Source organism: Myotis myotis, unplaced genomic scaffold (genome assembly GCF_014108235.1).
Source record: "Myotis myotis isolate mMyoMyo1 unplaced genomic scaffold, mMyoMyo1.p scaffold_m19_p_17, whole genome shotgun sequence".
Taxonomy (NCBI): Eukaryota; Metazoa; Chordata; class Mammalia; order Chiroptera; family Vespertilionidae; genus Myotis; species Myotis myotis.
This window is the reverse complement of record NW_023416321.1, coordinates 38,255,664-38,281,070: the sequence shown is the minus strand read 5'-3', so window position 1 is coordinate 38,281,070 and position 25,407 is coordinate 38,255,664. Positions and strand designations below refer to the sequence as shown.

The 25,407-nt window shown below is 56.0% G+C and overlaps 2 protein-coding genes across 5 annotated transcripts; both read right to left on the bottom strand.

The window, feature by feature from the left end:
* Window positions 1-169: 169 nt before the first annotated feature.
* MYBBP1A (MYB binding protein 1a) lies at window positions 170-17,026 on the bottom strand. Of its 2 annotated transcripts, XM_036341242.1 has the most exons (26): window positions 16,814-17,026; window positions 16,540-16,635; window positions 15,733-15,816; window positions 15,572-15,646; window positions 15,364-15,471; window positions 14,074-14,249; window positions 13,769-13,936; window positions 13,526-13,643; window positions 12,386-12,681; window positions 11,981-12,091; window positions 11,283-11,408; window positions 10,934-11,101; window positions 10,738-10,843; window positions 6,507-6,603; window positions 6,239-6,390; window positions 5,833-5,916; window positions 5,603-5,752; window positions 5,348-5,518; window positions 5,104-5,261; window positions 3,648-3,894; window positions 3,287-3,421; window positions 3,140-3,208; window positions 2,449-2,562; window positions 2,187-2,288; window positions 1,161-1,309; window positions 170-982 (listed from the first exon to the last, which is right to left on the bottom strand). In XM_036341242.1, the coding sequence occupies exons 1-26, from the start codon at window positions 17,024-17,026 to the stop codon at window positions 256-258; spliced, it is 4,200 nt and encodes a 1,399-aa protein (XP_036197135.1). In that variant the 3' UTR covers window positions 170-255. The 2 variants fall into 2 exon arrangements, with proteins under 2 accessions (XP_036197135.1, XP_036197136.1); XM_036341243.1 differs by lacking the exons at window positions 14,074-14,249; window positions 15,572-15,646; window positions 15,733-15,816; window positions 16,540-16,635; window positions 16,814-17,026 and having other exon boundaries at window positions 15,364-15,454.
* Window positions 17,027-18,057: 1,031 nt separating this feature from the next.
* GGT6 (gamma-glutamyltransferase 6) lies at window positions 18,058-21,174 on the bottom strand. 3 transcript variants are annotated; one of them, XM_036341250.1, is made up of 4 exons: window positions 20,960-21,173; window positions 20,193-20,395; window positions 19,997-20,110; window positions 18,058-19,468 (listed from the first exon to the last, which is right to left on the bottom strand). In XM_036341250.1, exons 1-4 carry the CDS (start codon window positions 21,091-21,093, stop codon window positions 18,435-18,437), a joined length of 1,485 nt encoding a protein of 494 aa, XP_036197143.1. In that variant the 5' UTR covers window positions 21,094-21,173; the 3' UTR covers window positions 18,058-18,434. The 3 variants fall into 3 exon arrangements, with proteins under 3 accessions (XP_036197143.1, XP_036197144.1, XP_036197145.1); XM_036341251.1 differs by having other exon boundaries at window positions 20,193-20,588; window positions 20,960-21,101; XM_036341252.1 differs by lacking the exon at window positions 19,997-20,110 and having other exon boundaries at window positions 20,960-21,174.
* Between the last annotated feature and the right edge of the window lie 4,233 nt (window positions 21,175-25,407).

The window sequence follows — 25,407 nt, the reverse complement described above, 5'->3', positions numbered from 1 at the left end:
ACGAGCTGGCCCACACTGCCAGGAGCCAGGGTCCCAGCCCCATAGAACGTACACGTGTTCTGGGCTGAGAAGGACAGCAGCCCAGGGCATGCAGGAAAGGACTCGGGTTGCCCCTGCTGCAGCAGGACCTCCCCGCAGACCCTCTCCCCCCAGTACCAGAAGGCAGTACCTCAGAGTGGCTGGTTTATTGAAATCCTGGTGAAAAAATAGGAGTCTCTAGGGCTGACGGGGAGGGCCGAGGGGCAGGGCCAGCACTCAGGGCTTCGTCGCCTTCCGCAGCTGTGCTTTCTTTTTCTTGGCCCCACTCTGGAGAAAGCTGGGGCTCCTGTTGGCCAAAGACAACCTTAATCTTGCCTTTTTCCGCGGCAGTGCCGACTGTGGCGATTTGCCGGAGACCCCCTTTTGGGGCAGCTCCTTCTGATACTGCTTTTCGATAGCAGGCTCTGTGGGGGACACAGGCGTGTCTCCGTTCATCTGAGACAGCTTCCGATTTCTCTTCTGTAGCTTTGGGGTCTTGGCCGGGGGCTGCAGCGCCAACTGTGGCGATTTGCCTGAGACCCCCTTTTGGGGCAGCTCCTTCTGATACTGCTTTTCCACAACAGGCTCCGTGGGGGACACAGGTGTGGCTCCGTTCACCTGGGACAGCTTCCGATTTCTCTTCCGCAGCTTTGGGGTCTTGGCCGGGGGCTCTGGGGACAGACTCTCGGTGGCAGGACTCTTGGCGGCAGGCGTCCCTTCCGCCTGGGCCTGGGCTGCAACCTTAGCCTTCTTCCTTTTCCTCTTCTTGCCTGTGCTGGGGGGCTGGGGCTGGTCCCCGCCGGTGGCTGCAGGCTTGGCCTCCTCCTCTGGTGTGGTGCCCTCTGACTTGCGTTTCTTGCGCTTCTTGGTCTCCGGCAAGAATCCCTTTTTCTTCCGTTTCATGCTAACAGGGCTCTGCGTGGCACTAACTTCCTTGGCTTCCTTCTTCTCCGACTTGGGGCGCCTGGGAGGAAGTGAGCAAAGTAAGGAAGCATCTGGTGAGGGCAGAGATAAGAGTGTCCTCCATCTCTGTGGCCCACGGGACCCAACTGCCCACACCGGGCACGCCGAGTCAGAATGTGTGCAGGGTGGGGGTCGCTGCAGCCCTCCCAAGGTGTGTGGGCCCTCCTCCCAGAACCTACTGGACTCCGAGGACCTTCATGGCGTGCCAGTAAATGTTGTAGAGGCGGCTGGACCCGGCCACTTGCTCCTTCTGCTGCACCCTGTGCTGCAGGTACTGCTGTTGGCTCTGCAGCACGCCCCGCACAACGGTCAGGTCCAAGGTCAGCTTCTGCGGGAGGTGGGAAAGCTGTGGTCAGCGTGGAAATGGGAAGCGGGGCTTCTTGCCAGCTCTTGGCCCTGTCTTCCCACCCTTGACCAATGACTGCCTCTCCAGGGACCCCCGCGCCCCCTTCTGTACCCTCAGCCACTCCTGCCTGTGAGTCACCAGTTTCACTTGCCTTAGGAAGAAAAGGAGCCCCAGGTGCCACATTCATTCCCTCTCCCTACAGCCAGAAGCTCCGATCTCTGCTCCCGCACCTCCCTCCCTCTCAGCCCGCCCCTCTGGCGGCACCATGCAATGATGCGAGGGTGGCCACATCCCTTCTACCCATCTCACCCTCCCTGCCACAAACGGGATGGGTTATGTGAAACCCACTGGCTTCCAGAACACCCTTTCCTCCTGGCATTTTGCTGCCACTCAGCTGCTTTTCAGGTCCCCCGCTGTTCAGCAAGGCCCTGCCCTGGCCCCACCTGCTCCCTCCAGCACCCTCAGCAAGCTTGCCCTGCATGTGGGCCTTGGCCAGTGTCTATGCCGGAACTCCCAGACCTCTCCCTCTGGGCCAGACTGAGGGACCCAGACACTAAGCCACAGCTGCCACTGCCCCATTCTGATGGCCCCTGGCCCATCTCTGCAGGCCTGGGAACCGGCTTCTCCTGACGCTGCCCACCAGGAACCCTCACCTCCTCAGCTTTCTGACTGGAGCACAAACACCAGCACAGCCTCCTACCCTGACCCTGGCCAGGCACAGGTGGGCACTCTCCCTCCCAAGTCAAGCACCTGTGTCCACGGCTCTCTGAACACAGAAAGAGCCCGATTCCTCCCCTGGCAGCCTGAACCTCCCCCACGTGGCATCCAGAACCTTCCCCGTGACCTCCCTCCAGCTCACCTCATGATTAATAATCCAGAGGAGGGTGTTGAGCAGCTCCAAGGAGGACCGGTTCTTCAGCTGCTGCGACTTGGTCTGCGCCTCCCCCAGGGCCCGCAGATTCTAAGGAGAAGGTGGCCAGGCTGAGCCACTCGAGCGCTTCCCATGTGACCAAGTGTCTCCCAACCCCCAGCCACCCCCAGGCTTAGTGTCCCGGTAATCCTCCCTCCTCTGAGAGAACAACTCCTGATGGGGGGTGGAAGGGGAGCCCTGTGGCTGTTACCTCCGTGACCTTTGCCAGGATCTGGCCGGTCAGCTGCTCCCACTCGGGGTCCTCAAAGCACAATCTCAGCTGCCGCATGGGCAGGGTCTTCTGGAGCAGCAGGCAGGCCTGGGCCTGGGGTGGGGGAAAGTGGTCACCAGGAGCTTGGGCATGCTGGCCAAGGCTTAGGGAACCACAGGGGACCCCAAGAGCTCTGGCAGCCTGCTGGGCACCTCCTGAGGCCAAGGCAACACTAGGTTGGGGGAGGGGCACCTGCTGCTCTGGCTCTAACCTGCCTGGGTTGTCACCACAGAGCTCTGGGCTCAGAAGTCATCTGCTCCTGTCCCCTCTTCTTAGGGGGGTGGGGAAACAGAGGCCTGGGGTGCGGGAGCAAGGCTCTCAGCTGGGTAGAGGTAGCAACCTGGATTGAGAAGTTGTGCCCTCTCGCTACTCACTACTGTCTTCCTCCAGCCTCCCCAGCCTCGTCTCCGTCCTCGCCCTGCCCTGTCTGCTAGGACCTGAGCGGGTAGCCAGAGTGTGAGCACTATGGAGTCGGAGGGCTCAGGCCACATGGGAAGTGGCAGAGGCAGGAGCCGGCCAGGTCACAGGGACAGGGGTGCGGTGAGCCTGCCTGCCCTTAGTCAGCAGGGCACTCCTGGGCCTCACAAACACCCAGAAGTGAGTCGAGTGGGTAGTTCGGACAGGCCCCTACCTGATGGCGAGGCCGCGTCTGGCCCGTCACATGCTGGACCACCACAGGGAGCAGGCTCTTACAGAGCATCTACGGAGGGAATGGCAGGGCTGTGAGACGGGGAGCGGGGTGAGCAGGGCCCGAGGGGTGGGCGGCCCCTATACTCACCGGGTGCCGGGAAAAGAGACTGAGGAACATGGGAACGGTGAGCGGGCTGTTGCGCTTGGTCAGGAAGGAGCTCAGTGCTGATGAGTAGATCGGGGTCACGAGGTTCAAATCCAAGCAGCTGGCAGCCTGGGCCACCTGTGAGAGCGCACCGGTTAATGCCAGGGAGAGGGAGCCCTGGTTGGGAGCAGAGCCTGGGCCGCCTCCAGGAGGCTGAAAGCTGGGCCCTTGGGAAGTCACGGTCTCAAGTCCCCATCTGTGAAACAGGCAGGTGGTCCCGGCCTGCTGCCTGGAGTCTGCTCCTATCTACCGGCACTGCACTTCCTACTAGTAGGCTGAGCCCTCTGGGCCAGGGCCTGCTCACCTCGGGGCCCTTGGGCTTGGTGCTGGTGCCAGCTTTCTCTTTCTTCTGGGGCTTGTGGATGGACCTGTCAGCGGTGTTGCCCTTCAGCACCCGGAGCAGGTAGAGGGAGGCGTTGAAGTAGTAGAGGGCGACGGAGGAGTCGGACTGGTGAGCAGCCTGCTGCACCAGCCGCTCCACCTGGGTGGACAGTGTCCCCACGCAGTTGCCCACGTCACGGCAGTAGCGCCGGGAGCGGCACAGGTGGTGTCTGCGGGGAGGTAAGGGGCACAAGTAGTTACAACATTCTCTTCCCACCCCTGCTCCCAAGCAAAGCCACCCCCCAATAGGGACCCCAAGCCCATTTCCCAGGTGGGGAATCAACACCTAGAGAGGAAAGAGATCTGACTAAGGCTCAGTGGGAGGTCCAGGGCCAGCTGCAGATCTGCTCCGGAACGGGCCTCCTGGGCCTTGGGCTCAACACCCCCGACCGGGTCCACATCTCCTGTCTACACCTCTCTCTCCTGGGCTTTCAGGCCCTTCATAAAGCAAGACCATGGTCTATGTACTCAGAACCTGCACGGCCCCGCAGAGCTGGGAACACAGTAGCGACGAAAGGTTAGGACACTAAGCAAGACCAAGGGTACCCAAGCAGGTGGCAGGAGGAGCGGAGAAGGTGTGGCCTGAAGCTGGCACGGAAGAGTTGGGGTGCACCGTCCGTCGCACTCTCCCCACCTGCGCTAGTCTGTGTACCCAGCATCTCCCGTCCCTGGGCCTTAGTCTCCCAGCACGCCTGCGCTCTGAAGGCAGGCCGGCACCTGCCCCCTCTCGTCCCTCTGGCTGGGCTCCCTGCGCTAGTGCCGCCCATGCTGCCACCCATTCCTTAAAGGGCAGGCCAGCCCTGCCCCCTGCCCGAGCCCTTGGTGAAACGTCTGTGGCTCCTAACACAGCTAGAGGTCCACAGGACTCTCACGTCCCAGCTGCACCCGACCGGCTCCCCGCTGGACCTTCTGCCTCACCTGTGGCCGCAGGCATGACAGCCTCTACAGGTCCCAGCACTGTTGACGCTTCCCCAGCCAGCCGGCCCTCACCCTGAGACCGGGTTAGTGCCCTCACCACTCTGTGCCCCCACTGTCTCTTACCCACTACCCTACCCCGCCCCCACAATTCCAGGGTGTCACTACTGGATCGACAGTCTGGTTTCCCAACTGCAGGGACCCTGAGGGCTGGGGCTCCCCGAGGACTGCTGGTCTAGCGCAGAGCTGCTCCGTGTGGGAGGTGGATGGATGAAGCGGCCTGTGGGGGGGTGGCTGAGTGACACATGCTCTCAGGGCAGAGCAGTGAACCTCGAGAGCTGAGAGGGCCCCCTCTGGAAACCTGGCTTCTACCGTTTCTACTTGGGAAACCCCGAAGGCCTAGTGCTCCTCGGAGCGTGGGTTTGGGGCCCGTCAGCGGTCCCCGCCCACCCGCCCGGGCTCACGTGAAGATGCGGGCCGTCTTGTGCAGGAGGTCCTGCTCCTGTTTGGTGCTGCTGGTGCGCATGCTGCGCCGGATGATGTTCAGCAGCGGCTCGAGCAGCTCCAGGACCAGGGGGTTCTCGGGCTGCTTGGTCACCAGCACCTCAATCAGGTCCAGGACCTGTGGCGGGACGGGTGGGCTCAGTGCGGTGTGGAGGCGACTGGGCTGGACAGCGTCGGAGGCGCTCAGGCTGGTTCTCGGCTCACCCTGATCTGGAAGTCCCGCCGGAGCGCCTTCTCCTTCTGCAGCTTGTTCTTCTCGTCCCTCCGGGCCTGGATGCGCAGCTTCTGCTCGGCAAAGAGGCTGGCGAGGTTCTGGTCCAGCGCCATCATGGCCTCGTCCCCCAGCTCCTCATCGTCGTCGTCATCAACTCCACCCTGAGCGACAGATGCCCAGTGAGCAGCCTGGCCTCCGGGCACATGCAGACAGACAGGGACGGGAGTCTCCGAGCTTCTGCTCACCAGCGCCTTCCCTGCCTGCAGCACGGCCATCAGCTGCTCCCGGAAGCCGGGGTCGACGTCCCTGTCGCGATCCTCCTCATCACTCTCCTCCTCTTCACTCCCGTACTCACTCTCCGAGTTTTTGTTGTCCTCGCTCTCAGAGTTCTTGTCCTGTGGGTGGCTGGTGTGTAGTAGTCCCCATTGCACACCACGTGCCTGCCCACCCCGCGCTGCCCCTTGCTGGCAAGTACCTCCTCGTTCTCCAGCTGCTTCTCGGAATCGTCCGTGACCACCACATTGTCGTCCTCGTCCTCGCTCTGCTCTGGGTTTAGCACCTGCAGGGTATTCCCAGATGCTGACACTTTACCTCCTCAGACCACTGGGCCCTCTCGACTAACTTCCCTGGCCTTGAACTTCCCTGGCCTTGCCCAGTCCAGTCTCGGCCAAAGGGTCAAGGCAGGAAAGTGAAGCCCAGGAGGTAAGGCTACACCCTCCATGCCCAACGCCAGCACCTCCTGGGTCAGGGCTGCACGGCAGCAGAGCGATGAGGCCCCTACGCACTCGGCAGGTTCCAGTGAGGACCAGGGGCTGATGTGGCAGCCCTGGTGCTTGGACAGCCACCTCCTGGGACCCTTTTCCCCAAAGGCCCCAACTTACATCCAGGATTAGCTGCAGAGCACGTGGAGTCAGGTGGGCGCAGACGTGGCTAAACACGCTCCGGGCCACCTGGCGAATCAAGTGGCTGGGCTGGACCAGGAGGGCCAGGAGGATCTCCACCAGCACCTCTACCCATGGCGGCTCCTGGGGTTCTGCAAGCGGGAGAGGTCTGAGTCCGGGCAGGCACCGCTGTCCCATCCTGGTCCCCGCTGTGCCCAGGATGTGCCCTGCCCATTCCTCCTCGCTCCCCCCAGGGGCAAGGACCCACTGGCGGCCTTGGAGCGGGTCCGGCGGGTCTTCTCCCCCAGGCTCTTCTGGATGCAGGTCTGGATGTCACCTAGGAGTTCGCAGCTCTCTGTGGGGTTCTGTGTGGAGGGCAGAAATCAGGAGCCGAGCCCCATCCCCATTCTCAGGGGAGGGGCCAGTCCGGGGGAGCTGCTGCATCATCAGAGGCCGAGAACATGGCAGCGTGCCTTGGCCAGTCACCCTCACCAGCCAGGAGGACCCCAGCTGAACACCAGAGAGACAGAGCTGGACAAGGATGGCTGGGCAGTCACAGGAAGCCAGCAGGCCCCATGTTTAAGGTTCACAATTCTAGGTTGTTCCTCCTACTCTTAGTTCAATATTACTACATAGAAAAAATGGAACATCATTAATTTTAACTAATGTGATTTAAACTCATTTAACCCGTCTTGTTGGGGACAAGCCCAGACTCCAGCCACCTACCCTTTAGGGATGCGGGGGCTCTAAAACCAGCCTGTGTGATCCATGGTACTGAAATGGCGGAGTTCTCCCTCACCATGCAGTGGGGGTTAATGTTGGGGCCAGGGGTCACAGGACAGGCCAGAATAGAAGCCCAGCGCTCTGGCCACCTTCGTCTCCAGCTCCCTGGCTGTGTAGGCACCTTTTCTTTTTTTTAAAACTCTCACCAGAGGAGATGTTTTTATTGATTTTAGAGAGAGAGGAAGGAGTGAGGGAGAGAGAGACAGAATATGACTTGTTGCCTCCCATATACACCCCGACTGGGGATCGAACCACAGCAGTGTGTGTATGGGATGACACTCCAGTGGAGCCACCTGGCCAGGGCCATGGATCCCCAGCCGATTGATGTTTCTTACATCAATGTTTCTCTCTCCTTTACCCTTCATTTTTCTCTCAAATCAATAAAAACATATTTTTAAAAAGCTTAAAAAAAAAAGTACCACTACAGAACAACCATAATTGAGAACAGCCTGAAAACTAGCTGAACAGAAGTCCCAGAATTAAGAATGTACACAAGAAGCGAGGCTGGTAGGAGGGCAGAGACATGGAAGGGGCTGGCCCCACACCCATGTATTGTGGTTAAAAATCGGGAGGCGTATCTCGGCTGTGGAGACCTCCGCTGAGGAGTAAAGGGTCCCGGCACAATGGGCTCCCAGCCCAGGGTTCCAGTGCTGGGAAGAGAAGTCCCCGTAACTTCTGCCTATGAAAACCAGCGGAGGTTGTGGCTGATGGGACAGAGGGATGCTGGAGTCCCTAAGAGCTCGAAAAGTGCAAGAGATATATAGGGAGGAACGGAATTGTCTGGCGCAGGCCACTGTTCCTTTTGTGAGCCCTTCCCCTACAGAGCCGGCAGCAGGCAACATATGAGTCTCCATTAACCTGGCTAACATGGTCTGCCCAGGCCTGGGGATTCCCTGAGACCCTGCCTCATCCAGCTTTCGGGCCCACTCAGTGCTTCCAGTGCCTTTTCCACACTAACAGCCTGTTTTGGCTCATTACGTGGACTTTCCTAAAATCTCACAAAAGCTCACAAACCCTAAACAAGTAGCCTCTGGCCTCAGACCTCTTGCTAAGCAGCCCCAAGCCTGCACTAGTGGCAGCTGCCCTCAGTGTGCAGGCTAGCCTTTCCCCGGCACCTCCAAGTGGCAACCGTCTGCAGATCGCTTTGAAGCTCATACCAGGTAACCCTAGGCAAAGCAAAGGCCACTGCTGAACTTGGCTGCACCAGCCTCTCCCAAGAGCACCGCCCAACCACCTCCAAATGGCACACCCAAGGGTGGACTCAGCAGGCATCGGAGCCTGGCCACAGCAAATCCTGCTCTGTGGGGCCAGTCCCCACACAACAGTTCCTCCACTTTAGTCATGGCCAGTCCTCAGACACTCAGCCTGAGGGTCAATCCCTCCCACTGCCAACAGCAATCAAAGCTCAACTATAACAGGACACACACAGCCCACACTAGGGACACACCTGGCGCACCCAGCTCGGCCAACCAGGGAGGCTAAGCCACTGGGCCCCACGGGATACCTAGGACTTAAGGCCACTCTACCCAGACCAGGAGACACAGCGGCTCTACCTAATATTTAGAAGCAAACACAGGGAGGCAGTCAAATTGAGGAGATAAAGAAACATGTCCTAAATGAAAGAACAGGACAATAGCTCAGAAAAATAACTAAACAAATGCAGACAAGCAACTACCAGATGCAGAGCTCAAAGGTTATTAGGACGCTCAATGAACTCAATGAGAACTCTAACAAAGAGACAGGAAACGTAAGAAAGGAGACAGAAAACACAAAAAAGTTAGAAATGAAGAATATAATAACTGAAATGAAAAACACATTAGAGAGAATCAACAGTAAATTAGATGAAGCAGAGGACCGGATCAGAGAAGACAAAGTAGTAGACAACAACCAATCAGAACAGCAAAAAGAATACAAAATAATGAGACAGTTTAAGGGTCCCCTGGGACCACATTAAGCAAACCAACATCTGCATCATGGAGGTACCAGAAAGAGAAGAGAGAGCAAGGAATTAAAAAGTCTATTTGAAGAAATAATGACAGAAAAGGTCCGTGACCTGGCAAAGGAAATAGACACTTAAGCCCAGGAAACAGAGAGTCTGAACAAGATGAATTAAGAGACCCACACCAAACACATCATAACTAAAATGCCAAAGGTTGAAGACAAAGAGAGAATCTTAAAAGCAGCAAGAGAAAAGCAGTTAGTTACTTACAAGGGAGTGCCCATGAGACTGTCAACTGATTTCTCAACATTACTTTCCAGGCCAGAAGGGACTGACAAGTAATAGTGATGAAAAAGGCTACCGTTTAGAATTGAAGGACAGATAAAGAGCTTCCCAGACAAGAGAAAGCTAAAGGAGTTCATCATCACCAAACCAGTATTACAAGAAATGTTAAAGGGACTTCTTTAATTAGAAAGATAAAAAATATGAATACAATGGCAGTAACAATATCTAAAAACTACCTCTTAGTGCAAATTGATTAAATGCCCAGTCAAAAGACATAGGTTGGCTGAATGGATAAGAAAATACGACCCGTAAATATGCTGTTTACAAGAGAGTCACTTCAGATCGAGAGACACACAGACTGAAAGTATAGGGACGGGGAAAACATATTTCATGAAAATGAAAACAAAAAGCTGGGGTAGCAATACTTATAAAACACAAAATAGACTCTAAAATAAAGGCTACAAGAGATCAATTCCATCTCTGGGTATTTACCTTAAGAAACCCAAAACACTAATGCAAAAAGACTTATGTATCCCTGTGTTCATTGCTGCATTATTTTCAATAGCCAAGATATGAAAGCAACCTAAGTGCTTATCAACAGATGAATGAATAAAGAAGAGATGGTACATGTATACAATGGAATATGACTCAGCCATAAAACAGAATGAAATCTTGTGTCTGCAGTAACATGAATAACCCTAGAGCAGGGGTGAGCAAACTTTTTGACTCGAGGGCCACAATGGGGTTCTTAAACTGGACCGGAGGGCTGGAACAAAAGCATGGATGGAGTGTTTGTGTGAACTAATATAAATTCAAAGTAAACATCATTACATAAAAGGGTACGGTCTTTTTTTTTTTTAGTTTTATTCATTTCAAACAGGCCGTAGTTTGCCCCCGGCTGCCCTAGAGGGTATTATGCTAAACGAAATAAGGCAGAGAGAGAAAGACAAATACCATATGACTTCACTTAGATGTGGAACCTAAAAAAACAAAAAAACAAGCAAACAGAAACAAACTCATAGGTACAGAGAACATTTTGATAATTGTCAGCTGTGAGGGTGATTGGGAGGATGGGTGAAAAGGGGGCAGAAATTTAGAAGCACAAATCGCCAGATATAAGAAAGTAGTCATGGGAATATGAAGTACAGCATTGTGGATGGGTATAGTCAGTAAACCGTAGTAACTACGTATGGTGTCAGGTGGGTACTAGTGTTACTAGGGTGACCACTCTGTAAGTTACAGAAATCTCTCATCACTACGTTGTACACCTGAAACGAATATTGTACGTCAACTGAGAAATGAAGGTTCAGAGTTAAGAAGAAATCACGAGGGTGAGAAAAGCTGCTGGCACTAAACTCCACCGGAACCAGCTGGTTCAACTCTTAAAGTTCAGCTCCCCAGAGCCTTCCCTGGCAAAGCCCTTAAGCTGCTCGGGAGGAAGCCTTAGGGCCCCGACCCCACGTCCATAGCCCCTCCTGTCCAGGTGCCGTACCTTGAAAAGGTGGATGCCCACCAGGAGTAGCAGGTGCTGAAAGGCAGTGGCCTTGGCCTTGGCCTCTGAGGAGCAACCCTCCAGTTCCTTCAGCGTCTGTAGCATCCTGGTGGGAGACGGGCATGCTCTCAGGCCACGGCTGCCAGTGTCAGACCCCACAGCGACCCACCCACCCTCTGGAAATCCCACCCCTCACCGGGTCCAGGCCTGGCGCTGCTGCGTAGTGAAGGGCGCCAGGGGGGACACGTTGCGGCTGTGGTTCAGCAGCATGTCAGCAAACTGTACCAGGCGGTAGGTCCAGGGCTGCTTGTCCTGGGTCTGCTCCAGAGCCTGCTTAAACTGTGTGCTGAGGGTCTGCAGCAGGCTGGGGGAGGGCAGGGTCACCGGCTGGGTTAGTAAACACGGCTGCCCGTCCCAGCCCCACACCCTGACCCACTGGAACGCCAGCGTTTCTCCCAGCTTAGAACTGGAGAGAGAAGCACCCAAGGCCACCTTCCAGCCCTGCCAGCCCACCCTCAGCTTCTCCAGAGCTGCCCGTGACCTACCTGAAGAAGGCAATGCTGACCGCCGATCGGGCCCGGGTCTCCACAGGGAAGGAGAACTGCTGCCCAGTTTCAGGGATCTGGGACGTGGGCTTCTTTGTTTCAAAGAACGAGTGGAAAAAGCAAAACCTGGGGAAGGTGGGAGATCAAGCCGTGTTGCCGGTTAGTGCCACCCAGTTTCACCAGCCCCTCCTTAGATGGCACCACCGAAGGCCTGGAGGCAGAGGAGGGAGCCACTCCGAAGAGAAGTAGACACTTCTCAGATCTGGAGCCAACATCCCTCCTTTGGAACCAAGACCCACTCAAGGCTGTGTGACCTCAACCAAGTCACACCATTGTTTCTGCAAACACGGGCTACCCCCCTGGGACTGCAGTGAGAGCCGAATGAGCACCTGGCAAGGTGAGGCCAATGGTGAGACCTCCCTGACCCTGTCTATGTGCAGAGACTGCCCATGGGACACTCGGAGCCTGCGAGGCCCCTGCAGCCTTGCATTTCCTGGGTCCCTTCCTTTCACAGGCTCCCAAGGAATTTCTCCCAAATCCCTTCTGCCTAAGGGACAGGAATGGCTTGCCGGCTCCCCATGGACAACCTGACCCCAACACTTCTGGCTCCAGGGGCGACCCAAACTAGGACTAGGCAAGAGGCCCAACTCTTCGGCTGCTCCACCCATGGGGGGTTGTGGTTTGAGCACGTCTCACACCTGGCCACCTCCTCAATCAAGGCCTCCTCCTTCTCCAGGTGCAAGCTGTTCACGATGCTGACCAGGCGGAGGATGATCCACTTCCGCAGCCGGAACACAGCTCGCTCAGGCCTGGAGGGCAGAAGCCAGGTCACAGGAGCCATTCAGCCATGGTAAAAATGGTACTCCTTTGCCCATTTTGGAGACAGGAACACCAAGACCTCTGCCCTCTTAACACCAGCATGGTAACACGTGAGGAAACCGAGGCCTTCTTTGAGAGCTATGGCTCAGCTCCCCATCATCTTTCCTCCCCTTCCATGGAACCCCAATAGTGTAGGAGGGAGAGTCCTGGTCCCTGGGCTCAGCAGGCCCACGAAGCCCACTCCTGAGCCCTGGGCCCCTCCCTGCCCTGCTGGGCCCATTCACCCGTGGATCGAAGCATCCTGGGCTTTCTTCTGATTGCCGGTGCTGAAGTCCACCAAGGAGTCCAGGTCAGGCTGCAGAAACATGTCCCGCAGCCAGGCCACATAGCCCTTGAGGGCGGGGGAACTCAGGAACCGCGCGACACGCCAGTAGGTAGGCATCACGGGGAGGCCCTGGTTGGTGATGGAAGTGTAGGCCACCAGCACAGCCAGCTGCCTCTCGGGGTCATCTCGGCAGCCTTCCAGGAAGGTCCCAACGTACTCGTTCATCTCTGGAGCAAACTTGAACTGGCCCGGGTACTGCAAAAGTCAGGCACTGCGCTGACCGACAGCCCTGCCAGCCTCTTCCACCACAGGGTACACGAGGCCCAGCCAGTGCCCCTCCCTTGTGCAGCCAATAAAAGGCTTAGAAGTAACTTCTGGGGGCTCTGATTGGTACAACTGGGATGTGGGCCCGGCTGGCGGGGCCTCCCAGCCTGTGCTCTTTACTTTCTGATCTGCCCCCGCCCCCACCAGCCCGCCCCGAATTCTAACAGGAGGCAGCTCTCCGAAGCTGCTTGTGAGGGTGGAATGAGCTGGCAAGGAGCAAACCCAGCCATGCTTCCTGCTTTAAGAGAACATCTTCACAACAGCTCTGAGGAAGCTCCTCTCCTCTCCTCGGACAGGGAGAGGCAGGCACGGGGCTGGGAAGCACCCTGTGTGGGCTCACAGAGCAGTGAGTGGTGGAGCCAGGACGGGGACTGTGGTCTGGTCCCCCATCCCATGCTCCTAACCACCACCTGACTCCCCTGTTGAGTGCTTAGCTCAGTGAAGGATGCATGGACAGTGTTAAGATCGACACAGGGGTGGATGGGGGTCTGGGCAGGCTGCTGGCTGTAATGCCTCTGCCGAGGGCAGAAGGGCTGACCTTGCCAAAATTCTGCTCAGAGGGGCAGACGGAAGGGACACCCAGCTCCCAGGCTCCTTCCAAAAGCAGTTGTGCTTACCCCTACCAGGCAGGACCAGGGGCAGGAAGACCCCTGATGCTGGAGCAAAGAGCAACGTTGTATTCCAGAAGCTGACTGATCCCTGAGGCGGCCCACCCCCCTGCTTAGCAGGAAGCCTGGCTGTTTCTGGCAGTGTGGGCTGCAGGGGTGGCACCCACCTTAGAAGTGACCACGTGCTCCCCATAATGTCGGATCGTGTCTCCTCGCATCACCAGCTGCAGCTGCTCCTTGGACAGCATGGGCAAGGATGCGCCCAGCAGGCGGAAACACACGTAGCTAAGGGTGCGTGACAGAGCCTGGTCAGAGCCCTCAGTTCCCCTGGGTGGACTTTGGGACTGCCAACCCACCTCAGCCTAACAAACAGGAAAGAGGGGTCAAGAGTGGAGAAGCGCCACAGGCACCTGGCCGGCCAGAACTGCTTCTTCAGCAGCCCTTGTTCCACAATTTCGTTCCAGAACCACGGGAACTTGTCTTCCCGAAGTGCCAGGCGGAGCAGGTCCAGAGCCACAGCGGGCAGTTTGCGCTCCCTCTTCACAGAGTTGGCGGCCATCTTCAGCACAGTCACCAGTCTGTGGACGGCAGAGGGGACTCAGGTGGCATCCACCGAGCAGACAAGGGAAGCAGGGACACCCCAGGCCATACTGCAAATCCGTGAATGGCCAGATGCAGCCCCTTGGCCCCAGGAACCCGCCCACCTCCCTCACACCTGGGGATATTCTCATCCGACAATAGGTTGACCGATCCCATGAGCTTCTCCAGCTGCACGGGCACCTTCTGCTGGGCCAAGAGGAAGATCTCCAGGTGCTCAGGGGAGCCAAGTATTGAATTCAAGTCGGGCTTGAGAACCTTCGGCAGGAGCTCCTGCCACATGGCCTCCGGGACCTGGGGTGGGGAGACACAGCACCCTGTCTCTTCTCCTGTGAAGAGAGGCCTATGGGTTCCCTCGAGGGCCCTGGTACAGTGCCAATCTGAGGTGGGGAGCCACAATCCCCCTTGCTAGGCATCAAAATCATCAGAGAGTATTTGTTAAAAAGCTCCAATTTCCAAGTCTCAGGAAGCTGTTTTTAAAATATATTTCTTTATTGATTTCAGAGAGGAAGGGAGAGGGAGATAGAAACATCAATAATGAGAGAGAATCACTGAGTGGCTGCCTCCTGCATGCCGCCCGCAGGCCGATGCTCTATCCACTGAGCCAAACCGGCTAGGGCAGGAAGCTGGGTTTTTAATAAGCACCCCACTGATGCCAATTGGTTTGGGGTCACCATTTTTATCATTCCTCTTTCGTGTTTTTCAGGACTAGCCCATTTCTTATATAAGGAACCCCAAGTGGAGAGCTGGGGTTCAAATTCAGATCCTCTGATTCTGCAGCCAGAACCGTGCAGAAAGCTGGGGCCCAGTATTTTGCTGTCCTTGCCTTTTCCCCAGTAGCAAAAGGTTCCAGGTATTAGCCTATCTCCATTTCCCAAGTAGGGCAGTGGGGAGGGGGTTCCCCCTCTGAGGGGCCAGTTCGGGCCCAAAACAACAGCAAACATGTTTAAATATAGTTGCAACATGCCAGGTGCTGTTCTAGTAACTACACTGTCCAATATGGCAGCCATTGGGTACAAGTGGCTACTGAGCACCTGGGAAATGCTCATCGGAACAGACTTGCTCTAAGTGCACCATACACACTGGCTTTCAAAAACTTAACATGACAAAAAGAATGTAAAGTACTTCTACAACTTTTTATATTGGTTGCATGCTGAAATAACACTAGGTTGTTATTTAGGCAACCTAATAGATGTATCAGTTAATTAAGTATGCCATTAAGCTAGTTGGTGTGTGTTTTTTTTTTTACCTTTGTAATATAGTTACTGTCAGTTACGCATTTTTGTATTTCTACGGAACAGTGCCTCTCTAGAGCATCTCCACCAGTTAACATTAACTCGTGTCTTCTCCATGTCTCTATAACGAGTAGCGCTCGCTACCCAAGGTCCCACACCCCATAAACCCGTACCTCAGAGAGGATGTCCACCAGGGCCTTCTGGGGCTGCTCCCGAAAGTGGTTGTAGTGCTGGGCCAGGGTTTGCAGTAGCTTCACGGACTTCATCAGTGCCTCTGAGTCCTGGTGCCCACAAAAGGGTAGAGGGTTCGAGCAGGATGTGTCACTGTCACCCAGCACTCCCCAGCCAGTCCACATAATCCCGTTCCCCCAAAGCTTTTACCTTCACCAGCCTGCCTGACTGAAAGAGGGCTAGCACCCCAAACAGGTTTGCAAAAAGAGCAGGTCTCCTCATCACCTACAAAAGGATTCCAGCATCGGTGAGAAGGCCCCAAGTACCCGCCACCCAGGGCTGCTGACCTCCCTGGGGACACTGGCTCTTACCTTCTTAACTGTCCGCAGGTCATGTTTCTCCTGTATCTGCTGCAGGATGCTGCACAAAGGGATGTCTTCGAAAGACTGTAACAACTGCCAGGAGTTGTGGCAGGAGGGAGAGGGCTCAGGGGGGTGGCCCAGCCACATCCCAACAGATCGCAACCTCCTCCTGCTTCTCCCTTCAGTTTCTGCCCAGAGGCCTTGGATCCCTGCTCCAACCCTGAGGATGCCTCTGAAGCTACCCACCGATGATGGCATCTGCTGCTGGAGAGGAGCTGAATCTTGCCTCCCTGCCCCATGCCTACCCAGGTTGCAGAAAGTACCTCCTTCGGACAATAGATTCCCAGACACTCTATTCCCACAGCCTGCTCGGAGCTCTCCGCAGGCTGACCCTAAAGGAATGATCTTTATTGCGCTTCCAGCTCTTTAAGTTCCTCAGAAGTGGTCGGCCTATAATCGGCTGAGTGGCACTTGGCATCAGAGGGCCCTAGACGTTGCAGAGATAAGTGAACCCACTCCAAAGCTTACTGCCCCCAGTCAACTGCGCACTCAGAGGTCGGTCAATCCATGTACCAAGAAGAAAACCGCTCAACCTCCTATCCACCTGTCAGGGCTTCTCTACAGACATGCCTGGCTCATACACTCTCTACACCTCCACGTGGGGACGCGTCCCATCAGCTCAGATGTCACCTCCCCCAACTTCTCCCTCCGAAGACCACTGACTCCATCCCTTCCTGCAACCGAGACATCTGCCCTCCTCACTCCCCACCGTTTTGACCGGCACGGCCGGTCCCCTTCCAGGAGTCCCCATCTCACCTGGGCCAAGGCCAGACTGTAGCAGGGCCGGGCGGTTTCTCGCCCCATTCCGAGCCCAGCGATGAGGCGCTTCTGGGCGTACTTCATCTCGGACCCCTGCGGAACCAGCGCATTCCCGGGGCGACCCGTCACGAGAATCGCACCGCGCCCGCCTCCCGCCTCCGCCCTTCGGCCCGCGCTCACCTGGACATCCAGGTTCGCTACCATGTGCCCCAACCCCCAACCCCTCTTTGCTGAGACCCTCGCAGCCCGGTCCCAGGCCCCGCCGCCATACCTCCGGTCTCGCGCGCAGATACTCCAGCAACTTCTCCGTGGCCTGCAGCCGCGTCTCCTGCTCCGGCTTCGCAATGTCCCAGAAAAAGTCCAAGAACTCGCGGCTGTGCTGCAGCAGGCCCTGGCGGTCGGCAGGCCGAGCGCCGCCCTTCGCCGCCTCTCCGGGAGACATAGCCGCGGCGCCGTCCCGCTTCTCCATCTCCACCGCCACCATGCTCCGCGAACACGTGGGCTCCGGGGCAGCCTCTTCCGGGTCAGGTCGCGGCGCGTGCGCTCTGGGTTGGGTCGGCTGGGGACAGCGCAGCCGGGAAGAGATGGGCGGGGCCGGAGAGACTGGGCGGGGCCTAGAGGAGCTGGGCGGGGCCGGGAGAGGCTGGGCGGGGCCGGGACCGTCAGGGCCTTTCGCTCTCGCACCAGTAAATGAGTTTGAATTTTATCCTGAGTGTGGTGGGTCGTTGGAGGGTTTTATGGAGGGGCAAGTCTCGATTCTGTTTACACTCTAAAAAGATTTTACGCAGCTGTATTGGGAGGTGGGGCGTGGATTGTAGGAGTGAAGAGGTAGAAGCAGAAGGAACAGACAATGGTGGATTGGGTCAAGGTAATATGAGAACAGGTCAGAGTCCAGCTAATTTGGAGCTGGTAGGGGGTGATGGATGTGGGGGTTGGGGTGGTGGGCAGGGGTAGGGGGGAGAGATGGATGCCAGATTTAGGGCTAAAATGAGTGGGTAGATTGTGCTACCATTTACTGAGCAGGGGAAGAATTTTCTTTCTAAGCAGGGGTGGGGGCAGATTGAGGTGGTAGGATCTAGAGTTCTATTACATCAGAGATACCTTTTACAATGTGTATATATGGAGGTGCTACTGGTCACCCCGTTTGTCAACTTGAGAAGCTGTCTTTGGAGGGTGTAGTCCAGAGAGACCCCAGCCCTGAGGGAGGTGGGGTGGTCAGGGCCCAACCTGGCATTTAAATTTCATACACCCAGCTTTTCTGTACCCAGGCCCTGGGGAACCTCCTACTCACCCTCTCAGCCTCTTCCTTGCTCTGCTGTCTGTTCTAGGAAGTGAGATGAAGAGGTTTGCCTTGTACATATGGTGCCCTAGGAGACAGGAGGTGGGCAGAGCAGGGGGAGCTGAAAGACATCAGCGCAGGCTCTGCCTCTCTGGGTGGGGCCTCCTGTGCTGCTCCTGGGGGAAGCCCTGACACAGGTGCCTCAAAGACTGATGGGAAATTAACCAAGAAGCAGGAATGGCACATGGCATCCGTGGGATTTGATCTTTATTTTGTTTCCAGCCTCATTGAGGGAGATCAGCAGAGGGTGGCCTGAAGGGGAGGATGGAGATGCCAGCAGTACCCCAGGCTCTGCCTGCCCTGCCCACGGAGCCCAGAGCCTAGGCAGGCACTTGGCATTCTTCCTTCTTTCCTCCCCAGAGCTGGATCCTAACTCAGGGCTGGTCCCAGGCCCTGGTGCTCTTTTCTTATTATCCTCAGTTTCCTTAGCTGAGAAGAGCCAGTCCCCGTAACTGACCAGGCCAGAGTCTGAGGGCTTCAGCCAGCCGTGAGCACATACTCCAGGCATACTCTGCGCACTCCATCACAGCTGGGCCTGCTCTGTCCTGCCCGCTTAGAAGCCCTGGAAGGGGCAGCAGCCACTGGGTACACTGGAGACGTGGGCGTGCTCTGCATGGGCTGCCACCTGGAGCAGGGTCCCTTGGCCACAAACACTGGAGGCCTCTGTTGGTCCTTGCTGGTGCTGGTGCTGGTGCTGGTGCTGGTGCTGGGCCTGGGTTTGGGACCCGGCCAGGTGGCTGAGCAGGGCCTGAATTGTCACTCTGGCTACTGCGGGAGTCCCTGAAGCCACCAGCCCCAACACATCGTCCTCTGTGCCATCTGGGCTACCACGAAGAATGAGGGGGCAGGCCCAGGTACTAATTGCGGACTTGTCCACTAGGTTGCTGAGTAGAACCCCAGTGCTTGGGGACAGGCGTCCAGAGCCAAAGGAGCTGTTGAGTGAGGAGATGAGAAGGAGCACAGAGCCGCTGCTATCCACGGTGGCCAGGACACTGCTCACGGGGGTCTCATTAGCGTGTAGGGGTGGTGGGCACGGAGCAGGGCTGAGTCCTCTAGACTGCAGGGCTGCCTCCAGCAATGCCAGCAGTTCTGGGCCAGCTGAGGGGCTGGGGGTGGTGAACAGGATGCCCCGGGCCGACGTTAGCTGAAGTGCTGGCTCCAAGGTGGGCATAGGCTCAGCTGAGGGTCCCTCCAGCCCCAGGTCTCTGGCCAGCAGACTCAGTAGAGCATCCTCAGCAAAGTCTGGGGTGCGTAGCACAGCTGCCAGTTTAGGGTTGGTAGCACGGGCCCCAGGGCCCAGGGGGGTCCCATCAGTGTGGCAAAGTAGTGGACAGAGGCCCTCTGTGCCCTGGGCTGCCAAAGCCCTGGCCAAGGGTGTGTCCACCAGGAAACCCTCTTGAGCCAGTGTGGCAGGGCCCGCCAGCAGCCGTGGCCAGGGCAGGCGGCCGAAGCGTGTGTGCAGCAAGCGCAGGGTCGGCAGAGCCGAGGGCAGCCCCAGGCCGGGGGCCAGGGTCTGGGCCGGGCCTGATGTCAGGGCGGTTGAATTGCCCGAGGAGCTATTGTGGAAGAGGCCCCAAAACATGGCACCTGGGGAAGACAAAGGGGTCACACAGGGGTCACGGCCACTCAGTAGCCCCTGGTTAAGGGCTACTGACTTAGCCTGGGGCCGGGAGTTCCTGGCTGGGCCTGGAGACCCACCTGGGGTCAAGATCACATGGACCTAGAATTTAAAGTCACAGCCCGCCCTAACCGATTGGCTCGGTGGATGGAGTGTCGGCCTGTGGACTGAAGGGTCCCAGGTTTGATTCTGGTCAAGGGCATGCACCTTGGTTGCGGGCACATCCCCTATAGGGGGTGTGCAGGAGGCAGCTGATGGATGTTTCTCTCTCATCGATGTTTCTAACTCTCTATTCTTCTCCCTCTCTGTAAAAAAATCAATAAAATATATATATATATATTTTTAAAAATCATTAAAAAAAAAAAAGTCACAGCCTAGGGTTGGCCAAGTCCCAGTCCTGCTCACTAACCAGCCTTGAGGTCAGGGCCACTGACTCCCCGGCTTCCAGGTCACCAACTGGGCCCAGGGTAGGGATCACTGGGGTGTGGGTCACTGACCTAGCCCTGTGGCATGAGGATGCACTACTGCCAGACACAAAGCTGCTCCAACTCCGGCGTCCACGACATTGCCCCCGGCAACAAGCAGCTCTCGGCCCAGGTCGGAGCACGGGGCTGCAGCAAGGAAGGGACTGTCATGGGAAGGGGCCGGAGTGATCCTGACCCTTCCTTTCCCCGAGCTGCTCTCATCACTGACCTGCAGGGCTGATGATGGCACCGTGGTGGTAGACGCCAGGGCGGTGGGAGTGCCCGCTGGGGGGAGGGGCCCCAGAGCCCGAGGTTTCTGGAGCGCCAGCCCTGGTGTAGAGTTGCCACACGGCCAGGGAGAAGCCAACGGCCAACAGCAACAGGGCGGCCACTAGCTGAGCCCAGGCCCCGGGCCGAGCACCAACTTTCTTCCTGCAGAGAGGTTGTCCTGAGCCAGGGCCGAGGCAGCAGCCAGCCGGGAGCCCCAAGAAAACCCAGGGCATATTTCCCCAAAGGTTGACCTTGCTTGCAAGAGGAGTATAAGTTTGCCAAGGAGAAGGGCTTCTCGGTAGATGGCCCAGCCCGGACAGAAACAGGAAGTTTGGGGACAGCGAGGGAGGGCGTCCTAGAGAGGAGGTTGGACAGGCAGGGTTGAGCCAGTGGGAGGACAGCCGGACAGGAGCTTGGCAGGCTGAGGAGCGGGCCCAGCCAGGTGCAGCCAGGCCCCAACCTGCTCAACAGGTGCCTCCTGCACCAGGGGGTGGGATTGGGAACCTCTGACAGAGTAGCTGGCAGGGCTGGCATGGTACAAATGTCCCTTCAGACACACAGACCTCGAATTGACTGGTTCAGGCCAGGTCTGGGGCTGCAGCAAGGGTTCCTCCTATTCAACCAGAAAGTTCCTGGAGCCGAGCCAAGCACTAGGGGCCCCAGAGGGAGGGACATGCCCAGCCTCAGTCCTGAGTTGCCAGGTGCCCAGACCCCTCCCTGACTCACCCAGAGGAGTCCTGCGGCTTCCAGGGGCCCAGAACGAGCGGCTCTGCTATCTCCTCCTCTTCTTCCCCAGACTCCCAGCTCTCCTCCCAGAGCAGCAGTTTCCGATAGAGCATGGGCTCCGCTGTGGCTTCCATGGCCCCGGAGCCTGCCCCAGCCGCCTGCCTGCCAGCTTTCCCAGCTGAGTCTCAGGAGGCCCTGCCCGAGCCAGGCAGGTGGGAGGTGTAGGCAGCCTTGGGGAAGGGTGGTGTGGAATCTAGAACAGGTCTGGGCAGGTCACGGGCCGGGGAGGCTGCGGGAGAGCCTGGCCCAGTAGGGCACAGGGCCTAGGGGCTCACAGGGCAGGGGACTCTTGCCATAGGCCCTGAGATCCAGGATGCTTGCTTGCTGGCTCCCTGTTCAGGGGATGCAGCCCCGGAACCCCCAGGCCTGTTCAGAATGCTAATACAGGGCAGTGGAGCTTGAATTGGGACTGCAGTTACATTGTTGCTTGGATCGGGGCTCAGCACTCGACTAGGTTCTAAGTGGAGGTAGGTGTCTGGCTGGGTTCAAGGCTCAGCCTGAGGCTCCTCTAGGACAGTGGTTCTCAACCTGTGGGTCGCGACCCCTTTGGGGGTCGAACGACCCTTTCACAGGGGTCGCCTAAGACCATCGGAAAACACATATATAATTACATATTGTTTTTGTGATTAATCACTATGCTTTCATTATGTTCAATTTGTAACAATGAAAATACATCCTGCATATCAGATATTTACATGACGATTCATAACAGTAGCAAAATTACAGTTATGAAGTAGCAACGAAAATAATTTTATGGTTGGGGGTCACACAACATGAGGAACTGTATTAAAGGGTCGCGGCGTTAGGAAGGTTGAGAACCGCTGCTCTAGGATCTGGGTTTCTTTATCTGGGGAGCCACTGGAGGTAGAGAAACAGTCATATGGCTCTTGGCTAGCAGGTGGCACTACAGCCCCCCCTCCCTTGGGGAGCCACAGCCTGGAAGCCAGGTTTCCGAATTCCTTCTCTCTGGGACTCACATCAAGGACTTGTTCTGTGGCAAAATCCCAGAATCCCAGAGTGCTACCGGACAGGTTATGGACTCAGTCTCATTCGTCCTCCAGTCATCTCTCTGCTGACCGTTCTGACCACCTCAAACCTTCCCTCTCTCTCCTGCCTCAAACCCCGAACCCTGCGACTCCACACTTCAGGCTACCATCTTGCTTCCTACGTCACGTCCACCCCCAAGTACAAACCCACCTTCCCCTGCGCTCTCCTCCCCACCTGTTGCCACTCCCTGCCTCTGGTTCAGGCCCAACCCTTCCCACCGCTTGCCTCCTACTTCCCCAGGGACCTCGCTCCCTTTGACCCCCTTCTCTCCCGTAGCTTCACTCTTCTCTACTGGTTTCTTCTCAACGACGTTTAAACAGGGTCGAGTCCTCAGAAATTCCTCTCCTGGGTATGTACCCAACGGACACGTCCTAGAATGTTCATAGCATCACTAATGGGAACAGCCCCACTTTGGGAAGTGTCCGCACACCCATTAACAGTGGTTCTCAACCTTCTGGCCCTTTAAATACAGTTCCTCATGCTGTGACCCAACCATAAAATTATTTTCGTTGCTACTTCATAACTGTAATGTTGCTACTCTTATGAATCGTAAGGTAAATATTTGCTATGCAGGGTGGTCGTAGGCGACCCCTGTGAAAGGGTCGTTCGACCGCCAAAGGGGTCGCGACCCACAGGTTGAGAACCGCTGCATTATCAGTAGCGGGAGTGGCGAATCCCTCTGAATACTCGGCAGCCGTGGGAATGAGGGATCTACAATAGCATGCCACAACACAGGCGATCTCACAGACACACCGATGAGTGAAAAAGGCCAGATACCAGAGAGCACATGTCTTTTGCTTCCATTTATATAAGGTACAAGGACAGGTAAAACGAGTTTCTGCCGTTAGAAGTCAGGCGGTGACGGGAGAAGGCACGAGAGGGCTGCTGGGATGTGGGCGGTGTTCTGTTTCTTAATCCGATGTTGGCTACAGAATGTGCTGTGAAAAGGCCTCCAGCTGTTCATTTATGACACGTGCACTTCTCTGGAGGTGCACTGTATTTCAATAAAAAGCTTTTTTAAAAGCTCGAGTATTGCCCTGGTCGGTTTGGCTCAGTGGATGGAGCGTTGGCCTGTGGACTGGGGGGTCCCGGGTTCGATTCCGGTTGAGGGCATGTACCTTGGTTGCGGGCCCATCCCCAGTGGGGGGCGTGCAGGAGGCAGCTGATCGATGTTTCTCTCATCAATGTTTCTAACTCTCTATCCCTCTCCCTTCCTCTCTGTAAAAAATCAATAAAATATATTTTAAAAAAAAATAAAAGCTTGAGTATTTTCTCCATTTAAACAATCTCCACAAACATCATCTGTTAGTCTCACTTGGCTCTCCAGCCACATCCTTTCTCTCGGCCTCTTCACAGGCAGGTCGAGTTGGTGCCCTGGCTTTGGTGTGCACTGGAATCACCCAGGGAGCTTGTTAAGTCAAAATGATTTGATCCCACTTCCTGTTAACACAATGTGGGAAGGTTATAATCTCAGACTGAAGGTCAGGCCTTCCTTCCTAAGAAAAGGTGGCCGGGACTCTAACATGCCTGGGCTGCCCCATCTCCTGCCCCATCTTCAGTCTGACCTCTGGGCTCCCACGTTGGCTCCCTTTGTCCAGCAGGCATGATGCTTTGGCCCCTGTCCAGCCAGAGTTCCTTTGCTTCAGAGCTATGTCCCAGCCAGCTCTTTGGGACCAAGGCCTCCATGATTGGGTCATGGGGACCTTTCCCTCTGTGGTCGTTCTCACTCCTGAAGCCCTGGGCCTGGACAGCACTGCCCACGCCCCAGGAGATGACTATCAGCTAAGCTTCAATTAGACGCCAGGCAGGCTCTGGGGATGAATGGTGGTCAGGCCAAGACATCTTCCAGGCAGATGGGGCCAGTCATTTCAACGCAGTCAGGAACGGCATTGGCTTTTGGACACCTGGGTCTCATCTAGTTTCTGCCACTGACTCACTACGTGACTGCAGGCAAGTCATTTAACCTCTGGGAGTCTTGACTCCAATTCTGTGAAAAGGTGTCTAACAATATCTGTCCTCCCAGGGCTATTGGGAGGATTCCACAAGGAAGTACATTTAAAGCTTTTAGGCCACTGTCTGGGACAGAGGGGACCCTCCAAAACACATGAAGCCCTTGCTCCTGTTCTGTGGGCCTCAGTATCACAATGCTGAAATGATGTGGGTAACCCCCACCCCTGCAACCTCTCTCTCCCCCCCCCCCCCCCTCTCTCTCTCTCTCTCACACACACACACTCACAGGGTAGCTCTAAGTGGGAAGTACAGAACTATAGAATGAACTTCATTCATTTCCCCAGGTTAGCTTTTATTCATTCTCTTATCTCAGTGGTCGGCAAACTCATTAGTCAACAGAGCCAAATATCAACAGTGCAACGATTGAAATTTCTTTTGAGAGCCAAATTTTTAAAACTTAAACTATATAGGTAGGTACATTGTTATTAACTTAATTAGGGTACTCCTAAGGCTTAGGAAGAGCCACACTCAAGGCTCCAAAGAGCCGCATGTGGCTCGCGAGCTGCAGTTTGCCGACCACTGTCTTATCCTAATGGTCCTCATCACTCATTCGTTCTCTTATCCTACTAGTTTGCAAACTCATCCTACTGCTTCTGCACATTAGAATCACCTAGGAAAATCCCAATACCCAGGCAGATCAATTACATAATTAAGTCAGAATCTTTAGGTTGGCATTTCATTGGTATTTTCTTTTTTAAAAAATATTTTTATTGATTTCAGAGAGGGAGGGAGAGGGAAAGAGATAGAAACATCAATATGAGAGAGAATCATTGACTGGCTGCCTCCTGCATGCCCCCTATTGGGGGATTGAGCCCACAACTAACCGGAATCAAACCTGGGACACGCTATCCACTGCGCCAAACCAGCTAGGGCCATTGGCATTTTCTTTAAAGCTTCACAGGTGTTTTATTATTATTATTAATGCTCATTCGAGGATATTTTTCCATTGAATTTTAGGGAAAGTGGGAGAGAGAGGGAAAGACTGTAAGAAACATCAATGTGAAAGAAACACGAGCCCTGACCAGGTCCTGGGGTGGGGGAGTAGGGGGGCGGGGAGAGTCTGCAACCGAGGTACATACCTTTGACTGGAATCGAACTTAGGACACTTTGGTCTACAGGTCGACACTCTATCCACAGAGCCAAACCGGCTAGAGCTCCCAGGTGCTTTCAATGTGCATCCAAGGCTGCGAACTACTGCCTTCTCTAGGCTCCTAGTCCAGTGATTTCTACAGCTGGAATCCCTACCAGTGATTAAAAAATTCAACCAGTGTGCCGGTCCTTCCCCTTCCCCGAGTCCCCACCAACGGCATCAGCGTCTCCGGAAGTGAGCC

What these genes read in the sequence shown, in the direction of transcription:
- MYBBP1A (XM_036341242.1), bottom strand. Translation starts at nt 17,026, where the DNA reads ATGGTGGCGGTGGAGATGGAGAAGCGGGACGGCGCCGCGGCTATGTCT. An exon ending in CTCTGCAGCTAATCCTGGAT is followed by an intron (nt 5,917 to 6,238) that starts GTAAGTTGGGGC and finishes AATACCCTGCAG; the next exon opens with GTGCTAAACCCAGAGCAGAG. An exon ending in TGCAGGCAGGGAAGGCGCTG is followed by an intron (nt 5,519 to 5,602) that starts GTGAGCAGAAGC and finishes TCTGTCGCTCAG; the next exon opens with GGTGGAGTTGATGACGACGA.
- GGT6 (XM_036341250.1), bottom strand. Translation starts at nt 21,093, where the DNA reads ATGGAAGCCACAGCGGAGCCCATGCTCTATCGGAAACTGCTGCTCTGG. An exon ending in AAGCCGCAGGACTCCTCTGG is followed by an intron (nt 20,396 to 20,959) that starts GTGAGTCAGGGA and finishes ACCTCTCTGCAG; the next exon opens with GAAGAAAGTTGGTGCTCGGC. An exon ending in TGCCATCATCAGCCCTGCAG is followed by an intron (nt 20,111 to 20,192) that starts GTCAGTGATGAG and finishes TCCTTGCTGCAG; the next exon opens with CCCCGTGCTCCGACCTGGGC.